General features: G+C 41.4%; 1 protein-coding gene across 7 annotated transcripts in view; it reads left to right on the forward strand.

Annotated features, from left to right (window-relative positions):
• col11a1a (collagen, type XI, alpha 1a) overlaps positions 1 to 16,804 on the forward strand; it is a 109,416-nt gene that overhangs the window by 45,628 nt on the left and 46,984 nt on the right. For all 7 annotated transcript variants that reach the window (XM_049565708.1, XM_049565710.1, XM_049565709.1 and 4 more), the window contains 20 exons: positions 1,067 to 1,141; positions 1,294 to 1,377; positions 2,577 to 2,633; positions 3,898 to 3,951; positions 4,069 to 4,122; positions 5,089 to 5,142; positions 5,309 to 5,362; positions 6,092 to 6,145; positions 6,608 to 6,652; positions 6,873 to 6,926; positions 7,013 to 7,057; positions 8,148 to 8,201; positions 9,138 to 9,182; positions 10,294 to 10,347; positions 12,560 to 12,604; positions 13,412 to 13,465; positions 13,596 to 13,640; positions 15,154 to 15,207; positions 15,321 to 15,428; positions 15,517 to 15,570. In XM_049565708.1, coding sequence (XP_049421665.1) covers positions 1,067 to 1,141; positions 1,294 to 1,377; positions 2,577 to 2,633; positions 3,898 to 3,951; positions 4,069 to 4,122; positions 5,089 to 5,142; positions 5,309 to 5,362; positions 6,092 to 6,145; positions 6,608 to 6,652; positions 6,873 to 6,926; positions 7,013 to 7,057; positions 8,148 to 8,201; positions 9,138 to 9,182; positions 10,294 to 10,347; positions 12,560 to 12,604; positions 13,412 to 13,465; positions 13,596 to 13,640; positions 15,154 to 15,207; positions 15,321 to 15,428; positions 15,517 to 15,570 — 1,143 coding nt within the window. The remainder of the gene's footprint in view (positions 1 to 1,066; positions 1,142 to 1,293; positions 1,378 to 2,576; positions 2,634 to 3,897; positions 3,952 to 4,068; positions 4,123 to 5,088; positions 5,143 to 5,308; positions 5,363 to 6,091; positions 6,146 to 6,607; positions 6,653 to 6,872; positions 6,927 to 7,012; positions 7,058 to 8,147; positions 8,202 to 9,137; positions 9,183 to 10,293; positions 10,348 to 12,559; positions 12,605 to 13,411; positions 13,466 to 13,595; positions 13,641 to 15,153; positions 15,208 to 15,320; positions 15,429 to 15,516; positions 15,571 to 16,804) is intronic.

A 16,804-nucleotide genomic window follows, 5' to 3' on the forward strand; every position in this document is an offset into this window, starting at 1 on the left:
GTCATTAGTTTTTACTATTTCAACTGCTCTGCATTATAGCATATATTGTGCGCACATAATTCCCAAAAACGTTCAAACCTGAAAGATGTCAGTGAGTTTTATCATGTCGGCTGTTAGCCTCTTTAAGATTAGAAGATGATGAATGATATTCTATCTGGGTTTCCCTCAGTAAGAAGTATCCGTATTTAACGCTTTGCTCTTTAGGCTCTCTCTGTTCCACCCACATGCAACACACACTCACACACACAAACGTACGCACCAGAATTAATGGAAAAGGATGTTGGTTTTGGACCGTAGACAGCAGCGTGGTTTACAGATGGACAGGCCTGGTCTATGTGTGCTGGAGAAGGAGGAGGAGCACATGTTAATCAAACTAACAAACAGCACACCTCCAGCGTTTACTGCTCCGTCTGTGTGTCTCCTCATGTGTGTGGTGTGTGTGTGTGTGTGTGTGTGTGTGTGTGTGTGTGTGTGTGTGTGTGTGAAAGTGTGCATGTGAAAGTGTGTGGCTTTGTTTGTGTTTCCTTCCATATTACGGCGATCGTTAGTAGCGTATGTAATGGCACAGTTTAGGAGTCAAAGATCAGATACATTTTTCAGTGCATTATCACAAGATATTTTATGTGAGCGTATGTTTGTGCATTTCGTCATTTTGTCCACACTTTGTTGTAACGTCTTACAACTTTCAGAAGTGATTTTCAGCTATTGACGCCATCATAAATTCTTACGAATCTCGACCCAGATGTAACTCTTACCTGAAGAACTAAGCAGTGCATATGTTGGACATGTCTCAAAGCCAGCAGAGTAGGGTAGGCAGTTTGGCTGCTTTCATTTAAACCACATAAGATATTAATTTGGCTATTTAGATATGATTACATATCTATTACATACATACAAGCAACCATGTGGTTTGTATTTTCTAAAAGTCACTGAGGAGCCACCAGAGAAAGAGGAAATCCACCATCATGCTGTCCTTATAAAAATCAATTGTTTCTTAAACACATTACAGTTAATCTCATAAAGCTGATCATTTTATAAATCTGGTGGGGTCTCTTCTGTATTGCAGGGTCCTCCTGGTCGTGCTGGTCTGCCTGGTGCTGATGGTGTGCCAGGTCCCCCTGGTACCATGCTGATGCTGCCGGTAAGTGCTCAGACCAGCCACCTTTTATCATACAGTTCCATAATTAGACTGATTTTAAGGGTATTAAATAGTGCAGAGAAACAAAATGAGCAGCTGTTTTAATACCTGTGTGTGTGTGTGTGTGTGTGTGTGTGTGTGTGTGTGTTCAACAGTTCCGTTTCGGCGGGGATGGTGAGAAGGGGCCAGTGGTGTCTGCCCAAGAAGCCCAAGCCCAGGCCATCCTATCCCAGGCCAGAGTAAGTAGAAAAGGACTTTTTAAAAAACCACCAGGAAGCCAAAAGCCTGTGGATAACCCCCTGCCCCCGCCCCCACCCTGCTGCATACACACAGCTGTAGGGGAAAGGAGGGGAAGGATGAAGGAGACAGTATTTTGGTGGGGAGGAGAGGTGGGGGGCAACTGCATTTTGTTGGACTTGCAAGGCTAAAAGGAGACATGCCGAGCAGGCTGGAGAGCAACAACATAAAAAGGCCACTCTGAACAGATGCACAGACGGGAGAGACTGTTAAAAATACTTTAGGGGTTCTTGACCTGCGGGTGGGCTAAACCAACAGGTGTAGAAATGTCTTTGTGTGTATGTGGGAGAGGAGGTGGGTGGTTACACGAAAAGAGAAAATCTGGGCTTGGTATTTAGGATTGTGCACCATATCCCACATTAATTAGGCAGTCAGAGAGCACAGTGAACAGAGAGATTAAGTGTGAAATAAATCTCTGACTTTACTGTGCCATAAGACAACACAATAAGAAAGCAATTAGAGAATGATCCAGAGTAGGTGCAGTATGGAAATGGACCCCACAGTGTCATCTACATTAGAATAAAATGAAATGAAATGAAATTCTGAAATGATTATCTTGCTATGAAGGATTTGTTATACAGTGTGTGAGTAGAATGAGCAGGGTATGCACAGATATTTAGAATTAACTAGATATAGTGATTACAGATATGCAGTGGATATATTTTTCAGTACACACAATTTAAAGAATTTTTGTTTCCTGTAAAATGACAGTGGCAATCAAAATATGTAACTGCTGCTTCAGAACAATCTAAAATGATGGAAACCACCACATAAAAACAACGTCCCATTAAATAATAGTCACACGTGTCATTGATTTGATTGTATTCAGTCATAAAACAACATACACGTAACACTAAGGTTTTGTATATTTATAAATCTAAGACAAAATGAAAGTACGAATGAAGAAATCGATTCATATCAGTGTGAAAGATGGACATAGAAGAAGAACAATTCAACAAAGATAAATGATAAATAACGTACAAGACAAGCATGATATTGAATGAAAACAATATCAGTGAAAAAATATACAAACACATGTAGATTGTCTTCAAAACCTGATAAACAGTGCATTTTTTTTTTTCAACTGATTTTTCACTGAGTGGAATTTGACCTTGTTCTTGTCCGTGTTTCTGCCCTGCAGCTGGCTATGAGGGGACCTGCAGGGCCAATGGGTCTGACAGGAAGATCGGGGCCAGTGGTGAGTCTCTGCTTTTTTTTTTTTTTTTGCAGCTGTTTGTCAGAATTTTGCTTCTTCCTTTTATTGTATTTATTGTTTTCTCGTTTATTATTCACCCTATCATATGTGTGTATGATGATTAAAGTTGTCATGCACACATGATATCACTTCCGATCAGTATTATGACACTTAAAGTTACAGTTGCTCAAAGCGTGATGGTATATACTGATCATCAATATGACAGTTCTGCATCATCTAAGAAAAATCATCTTAGTGTTTTCATGTATTGGACGAGAGCAGAGACCAGGTTGCTTGTTCAGAGCTGCTGTTGGATCAGTGGCTGGTGGCTCAGTGGCCACACTGCCTGTCTGTTAGGTGCTACCAGCTGCCAAGAAAATTTCATTCTGTTGCTGGTCCCCCTCCTCCTCCTTTCTCCTGGGCTTGTTGATACACGATCCACTATTTATCTGCAGGAGAAGGCTCTACAAAAGACACAAAGAATTACCCTCTGTTAAATCAGCTCTTCTCAGGCTAAAGGCCTGGCAGAGTGATCTGAAATGATACGGCAATAGGTAGATCCCAAAGAACAGAGGATATGAGATAAGGAATGTGTGAGTTTTATCTGCTGCAAATGTACCTCTCAAAATACGTCCCTTCCTGATTGATTACATGTTTAAAAACCAGCTTTTTAGACATTCAAGCTTTGCTATGATTCTAAAATGTCTGTAATTGCCAAATCACCAGCTTTGAATCCATACTTGTCTGCAGAAAGATTACAGTATGTACCCTAAATCTCTGCCAAGACCAACAATTTAGCTTTGCACTTTTAGACTTAAGTACAGTATCTGTCTTTAAACATGAGGCCTCACATGTTAATATCAAGCAGGGTCGTATCACATGCTCTTTAAAGCTGATTGTAATAATTAATATGCTAAAATCAAGCCTTTACCATCCAAAGAAATACGTTGAATTGTCTGTGCCAGCTGCATGTGATCCACTATTAAAGACAAATTGTCACAGAGCGTCATTGTAGAGTGAATTCTAAGGATCCTCCCTGACTGTCTTCACTTGAGTTCCCAGGTAGTTCATGCATCTATAGTAACAGGAATGTGTGGATTCATTTTTCTTTATGTGAACACACAAGAAGAATGCACAAAATGTGCTAAACATCGCCATCTGCTGTTTACTTTATGCTATGTTTACTCCTCTGTCCTGTAGCAAACTGCATGTGTCACAGTTTGAATGAGAAGCATTTTGACACTTGGTTTGTGTTCTCTTGCTTTAGGGTCTACCTGGTCCTCCTGGGCTGAAAGGTGAAAGTGGAGACCCTGGTCCTCAGGTAAGTGTGAAGTGATGATCCTGATAACACGGATAAAATAAACCTCACCGGTGACTGAAGGCTGCCTCCCAGGTTGTTAGTTTTTTGTCACTAAGTGCTCCTCATGTGTCTGCACAGGGTCCCCGTGGCATCCAAGGGCCTTCAGGACAACCTGGCAAACCTGGCAAGAGGGTGAGTGAACTCAATGACCCGGTCCACTCTAGCTGTGCTGTGTGCACGCTCACATGTCTCTGTGTTTGTTGTTGTGCGGTTGTTTGGACTTGTGGCCACCGCTCAAACGCTGAGAGGCTTACTTCCACTCCAACAAACAATTGCTTGATATGTGCTTAAGGGCCTGCTTCCAATCCTCGGATCAATGGGCAGGCAGCAAATCTGTCTGAAAATGCCAAAATGGAAAAAGTGGCCATGGATGTGGGGCACAATTAGTGTCAGGGTGTAGTCACTGTGCAGGGCCAAACGTCTTGACCTAATTGGTTACTAATAAACATAAACCAGTCAAATTAGTAATACTAGTTTGATTCATGGGTTAATTTTGGGCAATTAGCTGATTTTAATGTCACAAAAATGTGATAAAAAGATTGCATATGTGACTGTTAAGTAACCTACTTATCTACTGCTCTGTTGGAATACTTTTTCTTGCATCCCCTTTTTCATTTCAAACATTCCTATAAGAAAATAACAAATATAAACATCACTGCAACAGAAAATCTGTGCAGCACAAGAAGACATATTTCAGATTTTTACATTTGTTTGGTTTTCCTTTCAGTAGTTATCATTTTAAAATACTGGCAGCAGGCTTTACAGATAAGTCCCTGTCCTCCTTATTTCCACCTCTAATTTGCATAATTGATTTTTTTGTGTATTGTGGTTTAATATTTGTCAAGCGGAGATTTGATCAGCAATTTTTTTTGCTCTGCTGCCTGCTGTTTGGTGCCAACACTGTCTTCTGCCTCAGGCATACTCAGTTGACTGATTCAAGAAATATTTTTAATTTCATATCTCTTATTACTGGCAGAACTTTCCTGAATTAACAAACCACCTGGACAAGACAAAAAAGACAATGAAAAATGAGTGATGTTTTTGCCCTACAATATGTACATCTTTATCTGTGTGTAATGTGTCTGCTGCTGTTTTTAGGGCCGTGCTGGAGCTGACGGGGCCCGTGGAATGCCCGGAGAGACAGGCTCCAAGGTACTGTAGACATTCACACAACTTTCCATGTTCATGTGACTAACTGCAAACGAGAATTTGTGTATTTTTATTAAGCATTGCTACGAGCATACTGCAGCCCACGATGACTTTGATGTGTGGTGATGTTGTGTGGTCTGGTGACATTTTCTGCTTTGTTTCTGCACAGGGTGACAGAGGGTTTGATGGACTGCCCGGACTGCCTGGTGAGAAGGGGCACAGGGTGAGTACAGTATGGTCGTTGTCGTCACTTCAGTTTGCTCAAAACAGCCTTTTAGTCCTTTGTGAAATTTGTCCATTGAGAGCAACAATGAACCAGATTTTAAAGGAATACTCACGTTTTGCCTGAGAAACCGCTCCTGTGTATGCACACGAGCCAAGTACAGTGTTTCTCATACTTTTTCATTTGATAACTCACAAACTGGCATTATAAATCCTACAGTTATTGGGGATTTGTCTTCTTAGATTACGATGATTTCCTGAAGGGCTGTGTTTGTTTTAGCGGGCAAACGTTTTGGATCAGATATATTTGGCTGCAGCCACTGGTCGTTGGTCAAAGATCATGTTCAGTAATTTGTTTAAATTTCAGTGTGATGAGTGAATAACTGCGATGTCAGGAGGGTAATAGTTGAATAAGAAGTTGTAATTTGTTTCATTCCACTAATGCACCTGCATTATTGAGACTGATATGGAGGAATGTAATGACAGCGTTGCACTGAGGCCAGGGAGCCATATTTGATGTGTTTGAGTTTGTAGAATGAGCCACAGTTTATAAAGTAGACTTGGAAGCAGAGAGTACTTTGTTGTGGAGGGCAGGAAGATATAAAACAAAGTGTGTCATTTTGTTATAGCCTAATGAGCCTGATGAACTCTCCTGGAGCCAAGACTGAAACATTAACGCGTGATCGGTGCATAAAATGATAAACTAACCCTCTCTTCTTCTCTATCTCAGGGGGAGCCAGGGCCAATGGGACCCACAGGTGCCACTGGAGAGGATGGACAGAGAGTAAGTACTCCCTCCTTTGACTAACACACTTAATGACTTTTAAGAAAATTGCACTCAGCTGAGGGTGAACCATTACCACCTCAGTTACATCAGCTGTGCTCCACCAGCTCAGCCCTCAGGCAGTAGCAGCTGGGCGGAGACTATGAACTGGGGAGGGGGAGGGTTTGTGTTTAACCTTTCCTCCCCGTGAAACTGACTCCCCCACTCTGCTCCCACACCTCCACCCCCAGGCAGTTACTGCATTCAACAATGTTTGGTTAGGTTGAGATTAAGCCCTGGCTAATACAGGCTTTCAAGAGCTTACAGTTGTAGGTGGACATAGATATTTAATGTGTTCATACAAGATGCCAGTATTTACTTCAAGTTGTATTTGTTGACATCACAGAGCACTGAAACACTGAACCTTACATTAAATATCATTTCAATATAGTCACGCTGATTTTTGTCTTTTTCTTCTCGTAGGGCGAGGATGGAGAGATCGGGCCCCGAGGATTAGCTGGCGAGAGTGTAAGGCTTGTCTGCTGCTCATTTGTTTCATCAGGCCGTCCCAAACATATGGGATTCTAACCTGTTGCAACATCATCCTCTTACAGTTTGTTTTGCACTTGATATCTGATCTCTTGTTGACAAAATTATCCACCAGAGGACGTGATTGCCCCACTGAAAACTGTTCATCAGCATTAAGAGCATATAATATAAGTCACTGCTTCTCATTTATTCCTCATAGGGTCCTCGAGGTTTGCTGGGTCCCCGTGGTCCTCCAGGACCCCCTGGATCTCCTGTAGGTATCACCACCTGTACCATTCTTTCCTGTGATATCACTTCCTGTAATTAATATAAAGTATACATCTGATGTGTCCTTCATAGGGTGTCGCTGGAGTTGACGGGCCTCCAGGTCCCAAAGGAAACATGGTATGAACACAACTTACTTACTGCAGAGGTTCAGAAGCTTGTCTGAGCTATACATGATTTATTTCTAGAAGTTAGCACTGTCTCAGCCAGGCTGTTAAACTCCCTTTAGGATCCACAGCTGGAGGTCAAAGGTCACTCCTTTGCTTCAGAGGACCTGAGAGGGAGAGTAAAGGAGTGTCTCTGAAAGGGCAGCACAGGTTAAAATGATAACTGCTTTTTCTGGATGGTACAAGAGAAATATGGTATAATGACAGGCAAGGTTTGAGATTTACAACAGCTCATGAATAAAATGCTGATTTAGGGTCAAACGTGTGCCTGACAGCTTTGTTTGGCAGATCCATACAGTTAAAGCAGCTACATGACATGTTGTGTGAGTAAGGGCTGCTTTTTCTTTACAGTAGAACACATCAGGGTCACAGATAGGTGAAGATTTCAGGGGGGAGGCAAGAAAACATGTCCTCCTAGATATTTGGAACATGTGTATTTATCCCCCCGAATAAAAACATGAGATTAGCAGAGGACTTTTATTTGCAAAACCATAAACTGATGCACAAAAGGAACTAATTGATGCATAAAAAATCACCAGAATGGCGGAAATTGAGTGTTTGATGATCAAAATTTTCTGAAGGAGGACCCCAACCCCCCCATCTCACATGTCTCCAAATGTTGAAACAAACCTACGCTCTGGGGTTCACAGCCCCAGATAGTTTATATTAGAGTAGATAAGGCAGGGTATTGAAAGTAGGTACACCAAAACAGTTCTTCAGAGAGTTACTACTTAATCAATAACTTGTGGAGTGAGCTGACCGTCAAACAGCTTCATGATATTGAATGTAGTAATGGCTGGTCTACTCTACTTCCCACCCTTCTTACGATATGTATACATGGCCATATACAATATTTAACATACATGTTGCCATTTGTTGTATGTCTACTCATTAAAACTTCCTCCTGGTGCTGGAACCAGCTAAAATAAATCATGTTTTTGACACTTTTGATAGGCAGAAGGTTGACAATAAGTGGCAGGATGTGGGACAGAGGATTACTCTGGGACTAGTGTTCACCTTTGACTGCCTCCATCTTTTTTCAGGGACCACAAGGAGAACCAGGCCCACCCGGGCAGCAGGGAATTCCAGGAACACAGGTGAACGAATCAATCATACACCCATGACACATATGACAAAAGCAAAGACATCAGGATGTGTTGATACAGTGAAGTGGCCACAGACACACTTGTTTTATGCCTCAGTGCTGTCTGTATCGTCCACCACAAACTCCACATGTAGAGAGAAACAGATTTACCGTGGGGTCGCTCTTGACAACCTCTGAGCGTAGAGATGCATTTGATTAATTAAGTGCACACTTGAACAGTTTCACTCTCAAAGCATGGTGTGATGTTGTGTATCTCTCCAGGTTTTGTACTTCTTTTTTAAAATTAAATTTGAGTCAACACATCAGAGGCTGACCTGTCAAAAGAGATGATCATCTTCATTTTGACTTTTTGAATTTGCCCCTCCTCTCTTCTGCCCCTCCACTATTCCTCCCATCCCTCCCTGGAGACATAATAAGTGTACACACACGCGCACACATGCACACCCCACACACATTTTTCCTCACATATTTTTCAGGGGTTTATCTTGGGAAGGGGAATGTTTTGAGGTTGATCCATTTGAAAGCACCTTATTCATGTTGGTGGAATTCCTGCAGAGCTACCACACCTGTTGGAGCAAGCTTCAGTGCCTCAAATTACCCCTGCGACACACACACACACACACACACACACACACACACACATAGTAGCACATCAGTTAGCTACCTAGAGACGCATAATGAAAACACATACACAAATATTTAAATATTGAAGTGTATGCAGCCCACATACGCCCACAGACCACCCCCCTCATTACACACACACACACACACACACAAACACAAAGGCACAGGCTTAACAATCCTTCGCTAGCTCAACTATTTACAACTCCAACAAACCTTTCAGTTTATCCAGCTTGTGTGTATGTGTGTGTTTGAGCTTGCTTGTTGTTGCCATGGCAACTCATTTCTATGTGTCTCTGTCTCACAGGGTCTTCCTGGTCCTCAAGGCCCCATCGGACCACCTGGTGAAAAAGTACGTACCCTGTTTTTAACCCATTTTTCTGTGGAAAGCATACATCAGAACATCAAATAATTGAAGCACGGTAACGACCACGTAAAATAAAAGCTTGTGTCACAGCACAAAAAATCGTAGTCAATTGCAAGAAATTATTGATTAACCAAAGATATCCAGTAAACTATTTTTAAGAACTGTTTAAGGTTTAGGACGGAACCATGCTTGAAATAATGTGGCTTTACAATTAGACTTAATTTGACCTCTTTTCATTTGGTATCTGCAGGTCTCCAAAAATTCTTAACAGTCAAACAGTATTAGCAGTCAAGTCAGTCTTCTTTATAAATCCAAAAAATCCTTAACCAATCAGGCCCCTTTCCCACCGCACAAAAAACCCACTGACACCTGCTAACATCTGGCTTTTGTATGTAAGAGGAAAGGTTACAATTGGCATTCACACCTGGGTCAATGATTCTGTAGTAGCCATGGGTATCTATCGGCTCGGGCTCCAATAAATAATTTGAGCTGGTATACTCTCCACCCAAGCAGTGCTCAAACTCTTTTCCATATTAGTTGGCACCTAATTTTAGAGAGAGACTGAAGAAGTAAGATATATATAAAAAGAAGTAAGCACCATGAAAATTTCACTGGCCTCCATGATGCTTTTTTACTTTTAACTAACTTTTCTGGGCTGTTTTTGATGTTAAACATGACACAGCAGTTAAAAAAAAGATGTATAAAGGCATATTTGTTTGCTGAGAGAGAGATAGGAGTCTACAACCTATTTTTAGCAGGTTTTCCTGTGTTTAAAAAAAATCTGTGTACACGCTCGAATTTTGGTGGAAAACCATCATTATTTGAACAGGCTTGAATCTATTCTACCAAACACAGCTGGATATTGCATTCTTTAACATTACGTTTCCTGCTTTTGAGCTTAAACTGGACATGTGGAGTAAAACAAATTTGATATATTTAATCAAGGACAGTCTGCTCTCTTAAATCAAATTCAGGACACAAAGGACCTGCAGATCCTCTGAGTGAACTCTGCTCTGTAACCCTGATCATTGCAGATTTTGAAACTAGTTTTTAACCTCTGATCTTTGACCTTGTCTTTTTTCTTTTCCCCACACAGGGACCTCAGGGCAGGTCGGGGTTGCCTGGATTACCTGGAGCTGACGGGCCTCCTGTGCGTGCACTTATCACCTATATACGTACATACTGTATATCAGTTTTACACACACAAACAGAAATGTGACACAGTTTTACTCCTATACATTGACCCACACCTCGGACACTGTTGTTTCTGAATCACTCTCAGAAACTCTTCTTTTTGCACTAAAAGCAGTAAAAATGTTGACAGTACATACACATTTATGTTTCTACAGCTGTACATAGTATGGTATAAAACCAATTTTGTGTGGATGAACAGGTCGTCACATACTAAGCATGAGTTTTTTCATCAGCACTAAGAACCCATGTTCGACCCACCATACACAACACAGAGCTGACCTTTGTATGACCTTTATAAATCACATCTGATGACCTGTCATATCTGCTGTTTATTATATATCTAGTCCTGCAGTTTCAAACCATTTTCAGCAGACAAGTGGCTGAACACCTCAGCGTATGGATGAAGAGCTTTGTGTAAAATTTTTTCAGTGGACTTTAGATGTAAGATCTTGACATAACTAACTAGAGACCATCTAGTGATAGGATCACTCTAGCTGCGGTACAACGATCTGTGACTCAGTGAGCCAGGGGCATAAAGTGAAGGAGCAATGGCCCCTTCCCTACTTCCTATCCCCTTACATCAGGCGCCCTTACTGGGACCACACCCATCTTTAAACTCAATCTCATCTCAGTGACACATCTTTGAAGTTTTGTGGCTGCATCTTTTATGGTTGTGACGCTATCGCCACAGGCTGACAGAGGACATATAAACATTGGCCAAATATTTAAAACCTCATCTGTGGTAGTTCGATAGGTGTTGATAGATGACCGCATTTTTCCATTTTATCACACACACACACACACACACACACACAGAAAGTGAAAACGTTACCGGCTGTCATGACGTGGTCACGGTTGGTAAAAATCCCCATCTAAAAATGTAACCAGATGTATAATAATGCATTTTAGATTCTAAACATTTGTGTCTTCAAACTTTACTCAGTAAATTGGTTGCCTTGGTCCAGAGCTTTGAATCTGCCCACTCCACCGAGTTGACTGATTCGTCTGACATCATGACATGAAACAGCAGCTTCTATGTTGAGAAAGCAATCGATCCAGTCAGTGCCACAGGCGGGACTAACGCCATTGTCAAGCTGTTGTCAGGCGTTGTCAGTATCACCTGACATTGTTGTTTGTTTATACTTCGCTCCACTACTCTTAAAACCAGTACGCTGCCATGACTACACATCAGTGTGGACTTCAAATGACGTTAGCTTCAGGTGGATACGTTGGTCTCCAGTGGTTGGTGAGGAAAAATCGAAGCCCCCTCCCCCACAGAGATCCATTAGAGTGGACACAGTGTCAGACTGAAGATGGAAACAGAGTATGACGTCTTGACAATACTGTGTGATATCAGGCAATGAAATGTGTATAGACTATGGGTACGCTGTTTTGATGAGTTTACCCTTTTGCTGCACAGAGCCTCCTTGTAAAAAGCTGCAGAACTGTGCCTCAGAAATCTCTCAGGGCAGAGAAATATAAGAAATGTGCCTTTGAGTTTTGTTATTCTAGACTTGTAGTAGCTCATGTCATTCCTCCCTCTCTGCCCTCACTAGGAGAGGTGCGTAAGTTCAAGAGGCAGGCAGCCCTAGTCGCCCTCAGGCCCCAGAGCCTGGTGATTTACAGCCTTCTGCCTCAACCTCACACCTTAAATTGGAAGTGCCAGGTGTACGCAGCTAAAGGTCCCCATATGTGTGTGTGTGAAGGTGTGTATTGAGCCGTTTGTATGGGCATGTCTACCTGCCTCATCACTCTGACACCACCAGTGGCCACCATAGAGGGAGAGTGCACACTGACATGTCAGTCACTCTGAGAAAAAATGTGTTGGTGTGGATAAATGCTGAAGTTTCTGACCATGGTTTCTGTAGATGCAACAGCTCTCAGCTTTGGTTTGAAAGGCATATACAGGTTACTCTGTGTGAGTTTGAATATGAAGCTCATTAGCCAGTGAGCTCCTTGCTTTCATATGCAACACAAAGGTCCTCTCCACCTGTAGATAATGTTGGTAACACCAATTCACATTTACTACACATCTTGTTTGTTGTTTCACCATCAGTCATTGTTGCTAAATCAGTTAGCTGAACGCCATTCACTGTGTTGAGTGTTTAGTTTAAGAAACAGCATCGGAACACGCACTTTTAACCACTTTGCGACTGCTTATTTCACAGGGTCATCCTGGTAAGGAGGGTCCAGCTGGAGAGAAAGGAGCCCAGGTAGGTGCATTTGAGAAGGAGTTGAGTCATATGGCGAAGATATTTCTTTGCATGTGTGTGTGCTGCAGTGAAAAGACTATTAAAATGTCTGGGTGCAGGTGAATTACTGAAGGTAGTGTTTTATTAATGTTAACATGACATGTACAGTTACTATAAATGTACTTCAGAGTCCAAGGCATGCAATCCAAAAAGGATAATGAAATAACATATTTATCTACCTCGACAGATCACATCACTTTTATTGTTTATTCATACGACTCACATTCAAAAGAATTACCATGTTTCTTTCAGTTGTACTTAACCAACTAATTTTACAGCAACAGGGATGATACTAGTGTGTTTACTGTCAAAGTATAACAGTATAGATTGCATGATTTCATTAATAAATTAGAATTGTAGAAGAAAAAAATGGGGTTTTGTGTCACTGATAGTAATTTAAGCTACTTTTATCGTGACAGAAAATGGAGTTTATTATTATTTTTTGTCTGCTTTTGGATCAAGATATGTCTCTTCAGGCTTCTGTCATGGATGAATGGTCATTTTTAATGGTACAGTTAGTTTGTAATGGAGAGCACAACTTATTTAAGACAAAGTATTTACATTAGTCAATGTACTGGAGACTAACTGGTAATCTAAGAACCATTAAAAGGCCACAGTTATAACATACATAGTCTTCTAAGTCTAAGAGTAAATACCACTTGCATTGGTAATGAAGATGTGCAGTGGTACATCCCTTCTCTGAACACCTATACCTTTCATATCCTCCGTGAATCGCACCATAACCATACATTAATTTCTCCTTTCTAGGGTCCCTCAGGTCCACAGGGTCCTATTGGTTATCCCGGCCCTCGTGGTGTCAAGGTACGCTTTCAGTTTGATCATGTTGGCATTTAATTGGCCAGTTGTATAAATAGTCCCAATATAATGTACATAACTGTATTGTATTGTATTCTGTTTTATTGCTTATTAATTTCTCTGTCCTGTCCAACAGGGTGCTGATGGTGTCCGTGGTCTCAAGGGGTCAAAAGGAGAGAAGGTATAAACTTCTTAAATGCTTAACTGTTTCCTTATCATGCGTCAATTTACCACCCAGGTTACAGCCATGAATAAAACGGTGTATGTTAATGTAGTGACAAAATATAAGACGTCTGTCAAGAACAATTTCTGTCGTTTTGTCAACAAAGATTATGTAAATATTTGGACTCGTAAAGACAGTCACGGTAATCCGTTAAGATGTCTATCTTGTGTTGAAAGTGCTGTTTTAAAAGTGCTTGGACAAGTTGAATTAACAGACTAGTGCTGAATTCAGTGGCTTTATTTCTCTCAAAGACCAAACTTGCTGTCCATATTGACATGCGGTAGATGTCAGTGTTTGTCTAAACTTCCCTCACTCTGTGATAAAGGTGAAGACAGCACAATGAAGTTTGGGACCAGCCCGTAAATATATTCATGTCACAGATACTCTGTCTGCGACTGTGGCTGTCTACCTGTCCTCCCAACTTTGTTATGACTTTTTTGGAGTGGACGGCTGCTGCAGCCTGAAAGTACCATGCGGAGGTCAGTCGATAGCCATCTTGAGTGGAGACAGAGACTTTCTTGGAGTGACCCTCAATCAGTTGTTGAATGTAAAGCCGTCAGCTCAAGGCTTTCGTTCTCAAAGAACACTGCAATCCATCTCAAGCACTTTTGAAGTGTGTGAGTGTACGTGGCACCATGTAGAATTTAAAATAAGCTGCCTTTTAATATGCATAGCATTTATTTAGGATCAATAGAGTTATGCTGCTCTATAAAATCCATTATCTGACTGAGGGGTGTTGTTCTCACTACAATGGCAGGTATTCATATTGTTTTTTTGAATCATTGAATTATTTATACAGTAGCAAAGATTCAAAAGCCAAACCTTGAGGAGAAAGGGTTTGTTATGAATAAAGGATGCGCTTTACCTCGGGTGTGCGTGTGTGTGTGTGCGTGCATGTGTGGTATTGGTGATGCGAGTTGCTGGCAACAGACATGCTCAGTGCTGCATTATGCATCAGATAGGGTTGAAAACATGGACAGGTGACAGAGTAAAAAAAGGAAGTGTCAGTGAGCAGAGACAAAGGTCTAGCTGAAGAAAATAGTTTCCTTCAGCCTTCAAATACAGTTGTGGTTCATTTACAAAATTCACAGAATTCAATTCAATTCAGGTATTACTGAAACATTGTTGTATCTGAGCAGTATATATTTTTTTATTTATCAATATACCCGAAAGCCTAAAATGCGTAATATCAGTTGGTGCAGGTGTACATGTTCGTAAAGCACTGCTCAACAGTCCCTTGCATATGCTGTTCCACTATGTGGCCAGCAGATAGCAGCATTAATCCTGTGATCCACAGAGTGAAGCTGGGCAGGCCGAATTTTTAACAGATGTTCATTAAATATAAAATGTCAGGAGACTTAATAAGTTCCCCAGTGAAACGAAGGAAATAGTGTTTCAACAAATGCCTTAGATAACAATATACAGTAATGAAATAGCTCCAATTCAATAACTTTATTTTGTGTCACTGCAGGGTGAGGATGGTTTCCCAGGTTTCAAGGGAGACATGGGAATCAAAGGAGACCGGGTGAGGAGCATGAACTGTCCAACATATAGCTTCCTGCCTGTCCAGTCTGATCTGTATTCTTCATGTCGAGTCAATCATCACTGTGATATTCTCTGTATGTGTTTGTGTTACAGGGTGAGCTTGGTATGCTTGGGCCCCGTGGAGAGGATGGTCCTGAGGGTCCCAAAGGTCGAGCTGGCCCCACTGGAGAGTCCGGTCCAATTGGTGCCGCTGGAGAGAAGGTAACAGGGCTCAGTGACTTAGGACGTGTGAAAGCCGATACAAGAATCTGTCGCTGGGCTGACAACTTGTGCTGTTATTGTCTCGCAGGGTAAACTGGGCGTTCCAGGATTGCCAGGTTATCCAGGAAGACAAGGACCTAAGGTAATTTAGCTTCACCACAATGAGGGATGTTTTATTAAGTTAATCTGCACCAGTCTGCTCTGTTATCAGAACTGTGGAGGCTTCGCAGTTATCAGAGTACACTGGCTTAACACAACAGACCAAAACGTCCAAACTGGAAACCCTGATGATTTCTCGTAAAATTGATTCACCATTTAAAGGTTTATTAGAAACTGTTCAGAGTGAAAACACACAGCTTTTTAAGATACAGCATTTTAGTGCAGAACCAGTGCAGTGTGACAGTCGAAGGAGATAACAGGAGGGCTTTAGTGCCCATCATTTGTGCAATACATGTTTTACACCCTGTTTTGATAAACCAATATTTTAAAAGTGATTGTTCTAGACGTGAGGTATACCTAAGACTGAAGGTGCCCTATAGAAATGTTGGTTGCACCCTTTAATAAGACATTTACAAAGGGTTCATAAGCAGTAACTAATGGCTTTATTAATGGGTATTAATCCATTATAGATCACCTGTTGGCCACTAAAGAACAACCTTTTGACTCATATTCATTCTCCTCTACACTTGTTTTGATGTTTAAGATCTTTAATTCATCAGAAAGACTTCATTAAAAAAGGTATACCTTTATTAGTCCCTCTAGGGGAAATTCATTTTTTCCACTCTGTTATATTTTTCACATTACACACACACACAGAGGCCTGAAATAAACACATGCGCAGACACGACCTGTACACATGCATCAATGGAGAGATGTCAGAGCAAGATGGCTGCCAATAGACAGGCTCCCCAAGCTGCTGGGGGTTTGGTGCCTTGCTTGAGGGCACCTCTGCAGTGCCCAGGAGGCAAAGTGGCACCTTTCCAGCTACTAGTCCACACTTTGTCCATAGGAGCCCCGATGGACTGAGCTGCTGCCGCTAGCATGTTAAGATTCTGCAGCCTGTTTGTTTTCATTCTTACACCTGAATAAGCTTTATTCTATTGTAGAGTTCTCAGTTCTGAAAATGAAAATGTACCCATATACTCAGAACATTCCCCTGGGTGCTCTCACCACGTCTTTCACCATTAACTTCTATGGAGCAGCTCCAGACTTTATACCCTTTGACTTTAGTTTTGGATTTGGGAGAGAGCTGTTCATGTGTACCAATATTTTCTATCTTAGACCATAGGAATAGCAAGTATGAATTTTGAAAATACAGTACACCATTTTTAATGTCAGTATTTCTTGAGATGAATGATCTACCCGCCCTGCCCTGA

This window comes from Epinephelus fuscoguttatus, linkage group LG21 (genome assembly GCF_011397635.1).
Source record: "Epinephelus fuscoguttatus linkage group LG21, E.fuscoguttatus.final_Chr_v1".
Lineage (NCBI taxonomy): Eukaryota > Metazoa > Chordata > Actinopteri > Perciformes > Serranidae > Epinephelus > Epinephelus fuscoguttatus.